The following is a 16,910-nucleotide window of genomic DNA, read 5'->3' as shown; positions in this document are numbered from 1 at the left end:
TTTTTTCTTTCTTTTTACCTCTGGCCCTGTCAAACCGCCATTTTCTTTCTGCCCGGCGTGTCTTTCTTTATTTATTTTTTTTTCTTCTCTACTTTTTTTTCTTCTTCTGACTTTGGAAAACTGTACGTTTTTCTCTCTTTTATTGCAATCTTGCGAGCTCTCATCGGACCTTTTTTTTTTTCTTTTTTTTTGCCTTTTGTTGTACATGTATTTCGTTTTACTTTCGCGCGTGCGCTCGTGTATGTGTCCCCTGCCCCTCCCCCCACCTTTCAAACGTACAGCACTCCTTCGTTCTTTCCTCCTCTTCCTTTCTCTCCCTCTCATTTTTTTTTTCTATACACATTTTTTGAATTAGTTCCTGGGCCGTGTGCGTTCCTCTCTGTATGCTAGAGTCTGCGTGTACTGCAGGCTGGTGTCGTCTGTATTGTGGTGTGTGCCTGGTTGTGCGCGTCGTTTCTTGCGAACGCTTTAAACTTTCTCGCGTGCTCGATAACTTCCGCGCGTTACCTCAGCACCCTCTCACTGTGGATACCTCGTCGCGATTCACCGTGAGTTGTTGCCTGCCGCAGACGTTGTCCCGTTTGGTATGGCTCCTCGCAGACGGTTCGAGTCTGGCGGAAGCATACGCGGAATGATAGCAGACGAGATTTCGTTTCCATCATCTGTTGCACCGTGCCGCCAGAGTGTATTGCGATGACGTGAAGGTTACTGACTTGTTGGACTGCTGACCATGACGGCCTCACCGCGATCACCTGAACGCATGGGGGAAGAGGTAAGCGCGCACACGTTCGTATATTTTTTAACGCAGACGACACAGACGTTGCGCTGTGGGCGCCTTCTGCATTGGTCTGCGGACGACTGTCGTCTGCTTTGAGCTGCTCGCTCTGTCCATTGTCTTTCCTGTAATGCTACGTGATTGAGCGCGTATCTGAAGATCGTGCGTATTATTGCGGCTAGTACGTAAATTGGTCTTGTTTCATCGGAAGCGGGTTTGTGCAAAACTAAAGAACCGGGAAACACGAAGGGGCGTCGGTGTTTTGTTCCCTCCTCGTTTGTTCCTCCCCTCCTCAGTGAGGCCGCCGCCATATTTGAAACCGGTGAGAGGACCCGCTTCGAGATGGCGTTGGCGCGAAATGTGAATGGGTGTCGGGTCGCGCAACTTCTGCGAAATCGAGGGCACTAGAACTACCATTTTCTTTTCTTTTTTTATGCGTAAATTAGTAAATGAAGCTGTTCGCGTACTGTACTCATGACGGCTGTTCGTGAACACAGGTCGTTAATGTATGTAGTCTGCGCTTTGAAGTGGACCCAGAAAATGAGCATCCCGGCGTACTTGTGACGCACTAAAATATCGCAAAGTTCCCGACATGCCACGCGCAACAATTATGCAACGCACAACTGTGGGTGTTGCTCAAACGGAAGGTTAATTTTTAATGTGTTTGACAACAATCCTGCGTGCAATTGCGTGCTGCACGCCCGATCATTTGCGTTGTGACGAATTATTTTTCTGCATGTCGTACTTTGCGAGAAACGAACTCTTGAACACAAGCACGCATCAAGCTCCGACGTCAGAGGAGATAAGAGCTACAGCCATTCCCATTGGTAGTCGTAGGCACATGACCTCTCCCGCGCTGCCTGAGTGGCTGGGACGCCTGAGTGACTGCCAGAGCCCGATGACTTTCGGTCTAAACTGATGCCATCGTGGTATATATACATCGTGGAGAAACAAGCAAAGGCCGCAGGTTGAGACCGTCATTGCACACTATATGCGTGAATACATGGGTTTGCACGGATTACTCCGTTCGTCCATCCGTCCGCGCTGCAAGTTCAAACGCTCCACTAGCAGCTTAGCTCCCGCCCACCGTGGTACTTCCGAATTTGAACGTACCAATAAAAGCCGCGCACACGACATCCCCGCAGATAAAGCTCCGGCTTATTTAAATACGGGCAGCACGCGCAGCCTTTTTCAATTTGTTGCTTCGTTTGTTTGTTTTTTGCTGCACTGCTTTTGCAGACCTCCTCTGCAGCAGTACGGTTTCCTTTTTGTTTTCGCTCAACGTTTTGTCTGCATCCTACTACGCCGGGATATCGTCAACACATCGTCTGTACAGTTACGAACAATAGTTAATGGCACTTCGCTGACGATAGTTAATATGAGGTTTGTTACACATGAGCAAGCTGGCTAACTCGGACAGTTCTTGCGACAGCGGCTCGCAAGAGCTGCTGTTGTCACTGCTGACGCAAGCGGTAAGCACTCTTCTTCCCTGATTTGCCGGCGCGGAGCGTTGGACTGGAAAAGACAGTTTGGTGTTCATTGGCGATTATTAGGGCTATCATTAGATATAGATAAGACTAGGTATATAGATACAAAGATATAAGCCGGAGCTCTAGAGAGATATTTACTGAGGATGATCGGGGTTGTTTCATAAACGCTGGCGATACTCTGGCCCACGCGTGATGCAGGTCACACTCCTTTTCATATATATATATATGAATATATATGTATATATATATGTATTCTCGCCCTATAATAAGACGTTTTATAGCCGTGATGTATGTGTGGCAAAAAACCTGTAGATTTTCTTTTTTGTTGTTAAGAAAATCAGCGCTTAATCATGAAATAATGATACTGAACGTTTGGAATACGCTCCAAGTAAGAATAGAGAAAGAGAGAGAGATTATATAGTATCTTTTCGAAAAGATACTATGAATCATAATCGCGTGTATAGATGGCAGGTGCATCATACGACGACGTTAGAACACAATGACCAACTCTTCTAGACATCTGTTACACCGCTTGTAGGAATTTCAGCGTTGGTTGAAAAAGGTTCTAAATGTTTGCGTAACAGTCAAAGTGATGAAAGAATACAGACTTTCCGACGATATTTCATATTCGTGTTAAACCCTGTCCACGTTCATCTTTACACATGTTGAGAAAAATGCTCCGAAAGAACAAGAAAGGAAACAATCTCGTACACGCGACTACATGTATAGAATGAAATCCTCCCCTTCTCCCTTTCTCTCTCTCACACACACACACACAAAAAAAAGATCCTACAACAGTCACTAAATATCTGCGAAAAAGGACAAATACCTAAAAAAAATGCCCTCAAAACGTCCCGATCAACACGTCTCGAGGTAAAGATCCTCAGCACAAATCCCTGATCGTATGTTCGACAACATGGAACGTCAACACGTATCCACATGGAAACGAAGCATTGCAGCCCTGGTATAAAATTCAATTCAATTAAACTTATTTACACCCAAAAATTCCTGTATATAGGGCGTTTCAATATCGACGTAGTCTCTGAGGCACGTAATGTTTCACGCAGTAACGAGCAGTACCGGCAAGCGCTGAAGGAAATTTACTGTCGTTGTTGGTATTTATTGATCACGCTTTCACACTTCTGTGCACGTATCAAAGTTATATTAGGCTCTGCGGTATTGAATCCTCTTTGTAGTGTATAATATTTCTCGGTCTCGAAAGCAAAATCAATCGACTTTCGATCGATTACTTACAAGCAATCATTCAAGACGCACAGCTGCCCGCATCAGGGATAATTAATTGGGAGCAGATTTACACCAGGAATGTAAGGTTTGCACTCAGAGGTTCCCTCGGAGGCTGCCGCGGTTGAACCGACATATTGACGCAGGCACAGAGTTATATACCATGCACGGTGCTGAAGTGTATAGTATATGCCACGTATATCCAATGTCCGTGGTTAACATAATGAGCTTTTTAGTACTTTTGAGAAATTTTTGAGTCTTTCTTTTTTCTTTTTTGAAGTAACTATAATTTTCACACCCACTGGATACGTGAAAGATCGTTTACAGACGTGGCGCATACTGAACTGGGCGTGGGCGGATTTCTTGCAAATGTTACGATTTCCAGCATAGTGAGTGTATATATAAAAAAAAATCAAGCTTATTGTCAAGTTATTGTAAATGTATTGACAATTGTTGCGTAAGGGCCCGGAAGCGCACTGACGTTGTTCTTGTTACTTGTCTAAAGGTCAATGCCCTTCTACCCACCTTGTATGGCATATACAGGGCGTCCAGTGACCTGACAGCTGTATCCGCTCCTCCTGAAATCTGTTACGAGAAAAAGAAGTACTAATTCGCATAACGGATGATGAACCAAATAATCGCATCAACGCCGGCGTAAAATATTTCGCTCCATTCGTAAATTCGCCGTGCTATTTATATTAAGGTCTGGTCTTTTCGGCTTAAATGCCTTTCCGAGGTTCGGATGGGTAAACATTAAATCAACGCTAAAAAAAAAAAAAAAAAGAAACTTTATTACATCAAATCTGCTTTGCGTAGTTTACTATTGTACTCATTCACCATCTTCTCCCCCTCAAGCAATGGGATAGGGTATCACCTCAGCGGCCAAACATCCCACTAAATAATCATTACTTATTTGTTGTTGTTGTTGTTGTTGTAGTACTCAAATATTTACGTGAGGTATGCGTAAAGGAATGCTACTATACAGGGCGCTTTTTTTATTGTTTCTATAGATTTTGTTATAAACAAGCTATGAGAGCAGCATAGATGTCGTTTTTTGCAGTTGAGTTTTCGGCCAGGCGGACATCCTCTCGAAGAGAGTATGCAACTACAAGGTGACTAATTACCTAAAATTCATTAACTAACTGTTTAATTAGGGAATTTCGGGTAAAAGCGAGATAGCAGAATGAGAGACGGTCCTCGTTGAAAGCCATTCCACTTTTTAAAAATCCTGAAACGTGCATGCGCGTCGAAATATCCATAGACGAATTTTGCTATGCAAATTTGGCGAAACCAAAACCGCGCTGATGGGGAGCGCAGCCACGCGCTCCACGTCAGCGGGCCACGTGCTTTGGAGCGATCGAGATGATTGGAGTAGGTGCCCATCTGGCTGGTTTCTCTTCTGATGGGCAATCAAGCCACTGATTCCAACAGCTCGCGTGGCTGAGAGGTCAGCGTGCTGGTAACGTCACGTCGAGACTGGGAGGTACCCGACGGTGTCAGACATATGTCGGCAAAGTTCCCTTAGAAGTCGGCCCAGGACGCACATTCGTGACGTTGCCCACCTCTATGAAGCAGACAACGGCGAGCTCTCTCATTATCACCGCCGCCACTGATTCCTGACAAAACTTGCAGGTGACGTTTCACCATATCTCATGACAGTCCTCAATCACTTTCTCATATCGGACACGCACCTTTTGTGACGTCATTGTGAAACCGTAACCGAATGTGAACATAACGTTAGGTTTTCTTCTTCTTTATCTCAAAAACTACGACGCTGTGCTGAGTTAGATTTTGTGCGTTTGACGCACACGAATCTTACTGTCGTATAACACCCTAATATGAAAATCTGTCGATATAGCTCCAGACTGTGCCAAACGGAACAAAAGAGGCCCATTATTTCTGCGGCAGTCTGCAAGCGTAAGTGCACTGCAGTCTGCTATTCAGCCCGCCAAAAGAGCAGGCAATCAGTCCGAGGCAAAACTGTCGGTAAAACTGTAGTCACTATCCCTACAAAAAATATTCAGCAAGCGAATCAAGGGACGTGGTGACGTCACGGTATGCCGAGCTAGTCAGTCCACACACATGTCAGAGAGAGATATACTATATATATATACTGAGAGAGAAAAGTGAATACAATGACACACACCAAAGGAGATCACTATCGCTGAACAACTGGAAGTAAGTAGACAAACACATCGGAGAGCAAAATAAGTAAGAGCATCATCTGGCAATCAGTAAATCGTAATCGTAAAGTCACTTATAGTTGAGTTCAACCTAGGACCGGCGCTTTAGGCCTCGCCCTACGCTTGTTCTTATTGGCTGCAACATCTAGCCGCATCACTTCACATCGCACACTCTACTCTACAAAAATACACCAAGTGGCACTGCCACCTTTGCCGTTCTCGGGTTGAACCAAGACAATAAAGAAGGCCTGATCGCTTAAATGACGTGACGTAGTCCGAGCATTCCGCCAATCACCGCCGTGCTTTTTGCGGCTGCAACCATGCAGACGAACTGCCGTTGGTTGCACTGGTCGAATACGGGTACAGACCACCAGCAGACTACTAGGGAGTCAATGACGTGCAACTGTGCAAAATATTTTCGATCAACACTCTCCTTTTCGCGGCCCAATTCAATTTTAATGTTGTTGTTAAATGTTAAACACGATGGAAATTGAAATTGAAATTGATGTTTCGAGGCTGGAACACCAGAAAGCCTCAAGCCTCCTTCATCGTTCATTTTTAAATGTTATTTCGTCATATTAATTTTCAACGCGATTTATTACAACATCTGTCGGGGGCTACGAACCAGGGATTTCCCTACACCCCCCCAGGGGGGTGTACACCCTCCCTGCATTTTTGCAACACCCCCCCTGAAATTTCTCAGGTGACTCCACCTAGCTCGGCCACCAACACGTTCTGGTAGTGAGTCCGGCGCAGCGAATTACATCCTGTACTGTCAAACTTACGCTGTAGGACCACAGTCATGCAGATGATCGTACCGTGCATTTGTCCAAAATCATTTGAAAGTGACTGTTCAATGCATATATCGCGCGCATATACGAGCAAAAATGCGTGAGGGCACGCAAACTCAATGTGGATCATCAAGAACCATTGCGCCCAACTCAATCAAGCGAGGTATTCTGCTTTTTTCGTCCAAGGTTTTCACCTGTTGTTGCTAGGTATTGATTGAGCTTCGCGAGACAAGGTGCTAGTCTTTTTTTTCTTTGTCAGTCATGCGATTATGGACCTTAATGTTGAAATGCCGTTCATAATGAATCTATATTCTAATGTACTGTGTTCTAACGTAATAACATGTACAAATAAAACGGGAAAGCTGTGCAGATATATCACAATTGTGCCACGATTCTTTCCGTGTCGAAGAAAAATTCCGTAAGTGGAACCTTCACCAAGTATACCCCCCCCCCCCTTGAAAGCTCGGCACCCCCCCCCCCCCCCCAGCAGTGAATTTCTGGGGAAATCACTGCTAGTACGAACTGGCAAGTAACAACAGCTGGCAATTAGATTTTCTTCTCCCCCTGTATCTGTCACACTATTACAAAATTTGAAGAGTAATCCAAAGGGGCAGGAAGTAAGCAACACGTGACAAAACGGATCCTCGTCTGCCCAAAAACTGAGGCATAGGACGCTAGAGGCCCACGTGCCACTCTGGTCCGTAGGCGACCCCCGCATTCACACTCCCGTCTCCAAGGACGCGTGAGTGAATAGCCGATTCTAGCAACAACCTCTCCGGAGCAGTGAACCACGAGGGGGCTTCCCGCCAAAATACGTCGCGTGACGTCACCGATCGGAGAGAGAGTGATACGAGCATAAAAAAAAAACAAAAAAATGCGAGTCTAGCCGCTTCAAAATGAACGTCTGGAGAATGCAGACACTGCGTGATACAGTGCACAACTCTCGCGCGCACGTGGTGTGCAGACATTTTTATTTATTTTTATTTTTTTGTGTTAGTTCGTTACACTGTCTAGGCTGGAGAGAGGGTTGGAGTTGTTTGCGTGCTGGTTTTTGATTCTGGGGGCTGATAGAGATGCTTGGTTCAGCTCCGCTCTGGTTAGGTCTGGTTAAGTATGTATATACGTGGTGTCTTCGAGGGTGTTGTAATAAATGCTTCTCGGTTCAGTACTTCCGCGACTCGATATTTCTAAAAGAAGAAAGCAAACAGAAGGTATGACGTCATAATCAGGGCAATATTGTCGTTCAATATAAGATGCTCTTTGCGTCGGTCTACAAAGCAATTACAAATCAGCGTCTGAGTTACAGTAACCATATTTTTGTTTTCTTGTTTATTTGTCTCGTTTTCTTGCATACCATATCTTGTTTTCTCCGCCACGATGCAATCTCGTATTTCCAGAATCCTACCGAATTTATGTGATTATTAATCATCAATTAATTCATTAATTTTTTAAATTCCGTGTTAGCGCCGCGAAGCAACTGTGGCTAAGAGCGGCTAATAGTGGGGTTAGTATGCGTCCTGGGCCGACTTCAGGGGGAACTGCGCCAACATTCGTCTGGAAAGTCTGCCGGAAAACCTAGGGAGAACCTGAGACAGCACAGCCGGTGCGGGGATTCGAACCGGCGTCACCTTCCCCACTCGGCGTGGAGATTTAATTAACTAATTAATTAGTCAAACAACAACATCATAATTATGTCATTGCAGTAGGTATGTGTCTCACAATGTACTTTCCCAAAATATTGCTCGTCCATGTGACGCGGAAGTACTATAAAATTAATGCCTAGTTTTCAGAAGTATGACGTCACGGAGTGTCCAGTTTACCGCACTTGTCCGGCAACGTTTGTCCCGCGAAGGTCGATTTTTGGCCTCTCTCGCCACAGCTGCTGGCAGCCTTCCAACGTGGGGCGGAGAGCGGAGACGCGTGCCCGTTGCTACGAGATGGCCGCCAGAGCACCTGGTGACGTCACCTAGCCTTGGGAAGTTCAAAACCATGGAATTTTGCGTTTTTTTTTTTCGCAAATTCGTGCGGGATACGCGTAATGTTCATTGACGACATTTACATTTGGCGAACTGACTCTTACGGAATGACTGATACGGAATGAAATGAATAATTGTATAAGTAGTAATTTTCGCGAGGACTTACTGTTCGTGAATTTTACGAAAGGTATTTTTCGGCAAAATTGAAGCCCCGCAAAGTGAGTGACACCCTATAAGAACTCCGTGGTGGTGCTGGGTCAAAGTATACCGAGAAATTAAGGCGCAGCAAAATATTCCCCAAACGTGCCTCCGTCCGAATTATTAAGACTGCGAAATGAACAACTTATACCGTACAGTTATCCGTTTTTAGCGCACGCAGTGCAATAAAAGGCGCACGTGAGGGAGGGAGGGACAGACAGGGAGGGAGGAGAGAGGAAGAAGGAAGTGCCTGCTGCTGAAATGTTGACACAACTTTCCCAACACTGTCGCCCTGAGCGTATTCAGCAGTCAATACCGCCCTATAGTCAATACCGAACTCCCGACACATTTTGGTTTTGCTCACACAGCTCCTTGATTTGCTTCCACATTTCACATGCTTTAACGTGTGTTTCCTGCACATCCCCCACCCCCACCTCCATCGTGTCCACACACTTTCGCGCACGCGTGTTAATTCACATCCGGGGCAGAAAAAAAAAAAAAGAGAAAAAGAAAAATTTAACCCGGTATCTTGCACATCCGCTCAACGCGTGTGACGGCAGTCCGTAAAAACAAGATCCTCACCCTTTTTTTTTATCACTTTCACCACTGCACCACCTTCCCTTTCTCATTCGGAGCTTTGTTTATAGTTGCAGACGACGGTTGTTTTGACGGCGCGGGTCGCAGACGGTTAACGTCTCCGGCAGACGACCGCCCAGGGTCAAGGTTGTCTCGCCTCCGGACACGCGTTTGTAACGTTCCGCTTTGGCGAATCACAGTCATCCATTCGCTCCATATATTGCTTTTTTCCTCGTATGTTTTCTTTTTTTTTTTTTTGTTATGAATAACCCGATCCTTCCTGGTGATATTTTTTTTCCCGCTTCTAATTACTTTTGTCTCGTCTCGTAGACGGCACGCCTGTTGTTGTACTTTCTCCCTCCCCCCTCACTCTCTCTCCCTCTCCCCTTGCTTTTTAGCAGACGAGAATTTTAGTAGTGTCTGGTTAAGCGCGCGCTGTTATTGGTGTATCTTAGTCAGTGTTTCAAAAACAGGAGAGTGTAGCCGGCGCGACGTTTTATTTCTTGTTTAGGTTTTTCTCTTGTCTTTTAATCTGGTACTCTACACATGTGATGTGTGTGTGGGGGGGGGGGGGCAATCCGCATTTGCATCGTCTAGCCAGTGGCAGAGTTCGACGACACGAGTCCTGTCTGTGTGTGTCGTCTGTTCGAGATGCACGTATACATAGTTTGGTACAAAGTATATACCTACAACTCGTATTAGTGCGATAAAAAGTGAGGCACCGGAAGTGTTGTTGTTACTTTCTCTGTTTCCGGGTTTTAAGGGGTCGTTGTTTTTGGTGTTTTGTCTGTATGGGACGACGAGCTGTTTATTTAGACGTTAAAAACTATCGTACGTCGTGTCAGGTAACCTTATGGCAGTACATATGCTTTCCGGTGGTGGCGGTCGCAGTTGTAGCCCCCGTGCTGTATATTTATTTTAATTAATTAATTTATTTATTTATTTGTAATAGTTCTGCCGATTGACTCGCCGTGGGAGGAGGGACATACAAACGCAAGAATAAGAACTGTGCGCATATTCCAGCACCTATATAAACATAACAGAGTACAACAACAACAACAATAAAAAAAAAGTGTGCAGTAGTTCTCATCCCATATATTTTTAGTCGATAGCCAGGAGGAAACTGCAAGCATACAGAGCATGTATATGGAAAAAAGCTTGTCGTCAACTGGAAACGCGGTGAGCTCATTATTTCATTCCCCCACATCACCACCAGCAATGGGGTAGAATATCGCCCCTGGCGATGAAACTCCCCATTCACCATCTCACAGTAAATTTGTTGTTGTTGTTGTTGTTGTTCAGCTAGAAACTGTTTTGTTACCTGCAATAACGGGAGCAAATAAACAATAATGAACGAATAAAATAATGGAGACGACGTGACAAAGCATGTACCAGAAGCCAATTCAAAGACACGCTTTAAGGAGGTGGCGCAAGCGGCCCGAAATAAGTGACTATTACGGCATATAGCGTTAAAGTCAGCCTCTCGGTTATCGTTTGGGCACGTCAGAATGTCGAGGCCGTCCCATTCGACTATGTTCGAACAGACAGACTCGTAAAAGCCCAATGAACACACGACGTAGCCCGATTACGGGGTTCGATTAGGGGGTGTCGAAGATACTGCAGCTCCTTACTAAAGTCAATATGTATTCCAAATGATTCCCCTTAACGTACCATCTTCGCGTGACGCGGAGGTAAGATCTGTTGTTCAAACTCTTGCGCGTGGTAGTCACAACAACAAGCATATCGTTCGTCCCGAAAAAAGAAAAGAAAAAAAGAAGGGGAATTGGTTAGAAGTACGAGGTATTCCCTTTCGGGCTGTGCGGTGGATAATCACATACAGCGCTAATTCATTGTAGAGAAAGGAGCTTTTTATGTCTTGAACATGTGCTGTTGAACGAGCTCGCCGAGCAGAATACCACTTCTCGAGGGTTTCTTTCTTTTGAACATGATGGGACAATTGATGTTCTGAGGCTGAAACACATAGAAAGGACAAATACGTACAAAGCCTCAAGTGCCTAAGAAATTAATGATGAAACAGGGAAGTCACTGAAAAGGTGGCTAGCTAGCTAGCTAGCTGGCTGGCTGACCTTTTCAGTGACTTCCTTCTTTCATCATTATTTTTTTTCTTCAGGGTACCCCATATCGCATACCATGGTCGATAACGAGGGTTACATGCTACTTGACTTTTTTTTTTTTTTTTGTCGTGTTTCTGTTCTGTGTATGGGGCGAAAAGCCCCAGTAAACATCAACAACAAACAACAAAGCAAAAAGCAACAGCAAGTCGTGTTCTGGGCTCCGACTCGCGAGGATGCATTGTACATGTATCCTGCTAGTGTCTCTACACGCCTTTGACTAGTGTATGAAATTAGTCAATTAACTCGTAGAGACGTCTTCTCCCGTTATCATCATTAAAATGGAGTAGTTGTTGTTGTTTTCCCGTGGTGTCAACAAAATGCACAGCGCGGGATCCCATTCGCCACACTCGGAACTCGAACATTACCTCCCTTGAAGAAAAAAAAAGGAAAAGAAAAGAAAAATAAATAAAGAAAAACAGAAAAAGAATTCTCGCATCCGACGGATTATACAATCTTAAAAATGAACTTCACCGCATAGCACACTCCTAGCCAACCATTATCTCAAATGATATCGTTATCTGCCCTGGTTCGTTGAAAACGGGAGGCGTACGCCTTTTTTGTGACAATTATGAACCGCATAAGTGTCACAAAAAAGGCGTACGCCCCCCGTTTTCAACAAATCAGGGCAGATAACGATATCATTCGAGATAGTGGTTGGCTAGCAGTGTGCTATGCGGTGAAGTTCATTTTTAAGAGTGTCACAGGAAGTAAATATTATCCAGCTTCTTAGTTATATCTGTTAGAAAATATCGTGCTGGATCATGTTGCTTCTATATATCTTGAGGTACAAAATTGGTGGAACTCTGGAGCTATTATATTTTGCGTCGGTTTCGCCTTCACGTATCTGTAATACTTTCAGTTTTCCTCCGCAACCTCGGTACATAACGCTTTATTCGAGCAGAAACAGTACGGCCCGCATCCTTGCCAACAAACGGCGCAGCTTTATTCCGAGCTCTTTCAGTCATAACTAGCCAGGTTAACAGAACGGGCAGCGCGCAGTCGTGTGGTTTTACTCGGTCATCGTAGATGGAAGCACCTACCCAGCAAGGCGGCATTGTCTTGGATAACGTGGAAGTTTCTCTTCTTTTCCAGAGCAAAAACACATTTTGCTTCCAATGCTTTGTTTCTATAATAAGTTACAGCATTTTCTGTGAAGGACTTGCCTGACACGATATGCAGTAAAAACAACCCGTGCGCGAGCTAACAAGAAAAACTGGATATAAACGGTGTGCTGAGATTTTGGGCAAAAAATCCACTGGTGCATGGTGTCGTTCACAATGACAGTTGTCTCGGGATGTAAAACCGCACAATACAGACACAAACCAATGTTCCCCAAACTCAGGATATATGTTTCTTCGTTGTATACAACACACCATCTCGCTTGCACCATTTTGCCAATCGATTAACACCAAGACGCGTCCTTTTAGACAATTCTGGCTCGGCTTTCTCGGCAATTCGCACGCGCATATATACGCGTTGCCTTATAAAGTTCATCGACTTTTAAAAACGCGATCGATTTCGTCGTCTGCTCATTCGCGTGACGTCACGGCTACGTCACCGTTTTTGGGGCCCAGCGCGAAAACCCTTGTTAGGCTTAGCTCGCTCCGCTGGCGAAAAAGCAACGGAAACGGAGCTGTACATTCTGTTTCCGGTTTTTGATATTGTGCCGCTTTTGCTTTTTGCTTCTACTGTCGTCTGCCCACGTCTTGATGATGCGGCGACGAGGAACGCACGTGCTTCTCGCCGACGTTCGACGAAGTAGCGTCTGAAGAAAACTATACGCGGCCCTCTATATAGCTGCACGGTGAGGCGACGGGGTTCCGTCGGGCCATCGGAGTTGTGTGAGGATGGTCGTAGTCTGACTTTATAGGGCTATGGGAGGCCATCTTCTTTTATGCTTCTTCTTCTTCTTTCTTTTTCGTCCCTTTCGGCGGGAAGTTAAAATGAACTCCTGCGCGAGGCCGAATACCATGAAAGGAAAATGTTATGGTTGACTGGGAAAACTCAGCACTGACTATGGACACACTAGACCCGGTAAGCTGTACGTCTTAAGATATGGCAAAGCGTCACCGTTGTTGATGTTCGCACGAGAGTTGTCTGCATGTGTTGGCTTTTTCGTGTGTCGGTGAAAGCTAAAATACGTTTATATATATATATATATATATATATATATAAATTGCATGCAGTATACATTTAATTTGTTATAACATAAACATATTTTTATCTATGTTTTTTTTTAAATATGACACGGAAAACTCAGTATGAAATGGAGTATTTGTATTTTGAAGTATTGTAGTGATGATGATGATGACTGTAGTTTTTATGGCGCACAAGCAACTGATGCTATAGTGTGCCAACACTATGATGAGATGTTGTAGTTAAACGACTCAGAACGGATTTCTTTAAAAATAACATAGAACCTAATATGATATAATAAAACATTTGTATACACTTACAAATAATTTAAACATCCAGTGTCTCTATAAAACCTGATATGTTCGTGTAAAGGGTAAAAGGCATCACGCATCACCCAGCCATAGGGCTGGATGGAGCGCTAAACAAAATTGGTGAATAGTTGCAGCAGCGTGTGCACTGCGGTGGCTGCTTCCCGCTAAGAGTAATGTAGTATGAAGAAGTATGTGGCACGCCCTTAAAATAATGTTTTTCAGACACTGCATGGCACACCTATCATCGTTATAATGTTTCACTACATTTTGTCCTTTTTTAACATAACTTCGAGCAACTACACAAATTTGGCTGAATATTTTCAGCGTAGCGCCCTGTCCAAAAAACGCCACAAATATAGCAATATTATACTTTTATTGCCCACCATTATAACGCCTCTACGCTACAGATAATGCTGTTTTCACATATATGTACCTTGACACGAGCTTCATACTTCCCCATTGCCCTTGTCCAACGCACAACGCCCGTTCGTCAATTGATATTCACGAATATATAGATACGACGCTGCAGGCGATTCGCAACACCAAAGTATAACTAATAAAACTAGCACCATTATCTAATACCTTAACGTCCTCAAGGCCAGCTCTCGAAATTCCTCGCTTCCGGAGCGGCCTCCCAACACAGAAGGGCGAGTTAATATTCTCTCGTAACTTACCTAACCGTTTTTTCTTTAGCCTTACTAAACGCAACCACGACACCCTCTCGCCGACTGGGCGGGAGACGAAAACCTGATCTAACCTACATCTCTGATAGTCAAGCAACTTTTTCTCTTTCTCGTTGCGTCGAACCTGCCGCCTTGGGTTTAACTCGTCAAGGACGTCCTAATAGTTTAGAGCTGGCTAGCATCCCACCTGAACTTCTTCTTGCTTCTCCTTTTATGCCTGGCACAAAAGCAACCCGGAAGTGACGTCATCCTCTTCCGCGGTCCGGAGAAGACGTGCTTGAACGCTGGGTTAAGGGAGGGGGGAGGCAACCTCACTCACGGCGTTAGAGTTTAACTACTCTATCCTCCGTATCATGTCCTGACGGAAATTTGGTAGCTCGTTTTTTTTAATCATGCCTGTTGAAAAGCCCATGAGTCTCTGGGCGGGCCTCGACTCTGAAAGAGGGAGAAGAGGTCTGTGGGGTAGGCGGTCGGTCTGGCAGTCCAGACGTACGTGATATGGTCGCTTTCCCTTTCCACGTGCCGTCTTCCGCGTCGTCGCGCGGCCGTCCTGTAGCTTTCTTCTTGGGCAGCTATCGTCGGAGGGGGCAACCTATGGCCAGCCGTCCGTAGAGCACTCGTAGTGTGCAGACCGTGCGCGCGCGTGTGTGTGTGTGTGTGGTGTCGGTGGTGGTGTGGTTTGTACATAGCCTGTGCAATGGTGTACCTGCAGGTGTTCGTGCACAAGTCTGCGATGCAGCACCACTCTCGAGAGGCGCACCGCGGCGATCTGAAGCCGCACCAGTGCCAGCAGTGCCTCAAGTCGTTTTCTTCGAGCCATCAGCTGGCCCAGCATGTGCGTATCCACACGGGCGAGAAACCCTACAAGTGCTCCTACTGCGATCGGCGGTTCAAGCAGCTCTCGCACGTGCAGCAGCACACTCGACTGCACACAGGTGAGACCTCCGGGAAGGGAGCTCCTCCTCCTTGTCTTGTGGGCTCTGGATGGACGTTGTCTCTTGCCCGAATTGCGTGCTCAGTGAGGTTCTTTTTTATTTATTTATTTATTGGAGTACGGGAAAACGGTTATCAATCAACTCACGCGAGGGTCTGCTCTCTACGAGGCCCGGACATGGGACGGTCGTGGGAGTAAGACGGAAGCGTCCTGTGGCTGCGGTGCGGAATGTGAGAGCGCACGACATACACATGTGAAGTTATTATAGTACGTGTCATTGTTATGTGATGCCTTGAAGGTTACTCGGTGATATTGACGCCATTTTGGTTGATCCGAGAACGACGATCCTCAGTGGGAGCAAACTTCAAGTGACACGATGCTGCCATTGTTGCGTCTTTTTTTGTCGTTATTTTTTATTTCTGAATGAATAAAGCGGTGGGCATCGGTGTACCTCACAAAATAAGTGATATTGTTTGTTGCCAGAAGCTAGAATTTCGTAGCCAATGGATACGTGTCGTCTGGAACGGGGTCGTTCTCATTGGTTGGCGCGCCAGCGGGGCGTGATGCAGCATCGCGTGCGTTTTGGTAGCACGTGCGGTGAAAATTTGGTTCGGTACAGATGGTGCTCGATAATACCGCAGCCTCATTGCCGATAGTGGATGTGGGCAGATGGTATAACTATCGTGTCCAGCTATGTCACTGGTAAAACAACAAGCCGCGGTAGCGCTGTCGCTGTACCTTTAGCCAGTTACGCGACGTTGGTTGTTTTACGTTGCTGTTGTGCGCTTTGGTTCAATGCTTATGTCGCAGCAATCTCATTTATTTTTTAAAGTTTTTTTTATTTATTTCATTTTATCTGCCCGCGTCAATTGGGAAATGAATATCGGGAAGAGCTTATATTCTTGACCACTCGTAGCAGGTCCTCAAACCTGAAGAAGTGCAGCATACTGCACGAAAGTCGCGTTTTCCCCTAATTAAACTGTTTAATGCTCTCAACCGTTTTCTCTTTATTTGTGAATCGTTGCACATTGTTTTTTTCACGTTCTACGATGTCAATTGGGAATGCGGAAATGAAGGCAGCTGGTAGCCCCGACTTATGCACTTTGTAAATTCTGTCCAGTACTTGCATTCGCAGTACTTTATATATGCAAATAACTTCAATTACGGGTAAACGGACCATGACACAACAGCATGTAATGTACCAATGTAATTCGATGCGTAGGAACATGGACTGTCACACGCACATGGATATATCGATCATTACAGCATGGAAAGTGTAGGCAGCTATATCAAGTTATTCTGGTGTAGTAAAAATTAAAAAAAAAAAAATGTCTGGATGCAGCTGTGTTTCTGTAGCTACCATACAGCCTTGCCAGCTTTTGCGACAAGCTTTACTTATGTTTTCTGGTAAACCTCGATTCATCCACACATGTCAGTTTTTGTCTAGATGGACACAACACTATACTGGCTCATGTCAAAA

The 16,910-nt window shown here is 45.1% G+C and overlaps 1 protein-coding gene and 1 long non-coding RNA gene across 5 annotated transcripts in view; one reads left to right on the top strand and one right to left on the bottom strand.

Moving 5' to 3' along the window:
• LOC135369702 (uncharacterized) overlaps positions 1 to 16,910 on the bottom strand; it is a 181,939-nt gene that overhangs the window by 148,136 nt on the left and 16,893 nt on the right. Inside the window, exon 3 of one of the 2 annotated variants that reach the window (XR_010415116.1) lies at positions 4,033 to 4,092. The exons of the other annotated variant lie outside the window; for it this stretch is intronic. This is a non-coding gene — a long non-coding RNA (uncharacterized LOC135369702). The remainder of the gene's footprint in view (positions 1 to 4,032; positions 4,093 to 16,910) is intronic. 2 annotated transcript variants of the gene reach the window in all.
• Positions 1 to 16,910, top strand: part of LOC135369700 (zinc finger protein rotund-like) — a 141,159-nt gene that overhangs the window by 108,642 nt on the left and 15,607 nt on the right. For all 3 annotated transcript variants that reach the window (XM_064603218.1, XM_064603215.1, XM_064603216.1), the window contains one exon: positions 15,209 to 15,431. In XM_064603218.1, coding sequence (XP_064459288.1) covers positions 15,209 to 15,431 — 223 coding nt within the window. The remainder of the gene's footprint in view (positions 1 to 15,208; positions 15,432 to 16,910) is intronic.

This window comes from Ornithodoros turicata, chromosome 10, assembly GCF_037126465.1.
Source record: "Ornithodoros turicata isolate Travis chromosome 10, ASM3712646v1, whole genome shotgun sequence".
Lineage (NCBI taxonomy): Eukaryota > Metazoa > Arthropoda > Arachnida > Ixodida > Argasidae > Ornithodoros > Ornithodoros turicata.
This window is presented reverse-complemented; position numbering and strand designations above follow the sequence as displayed.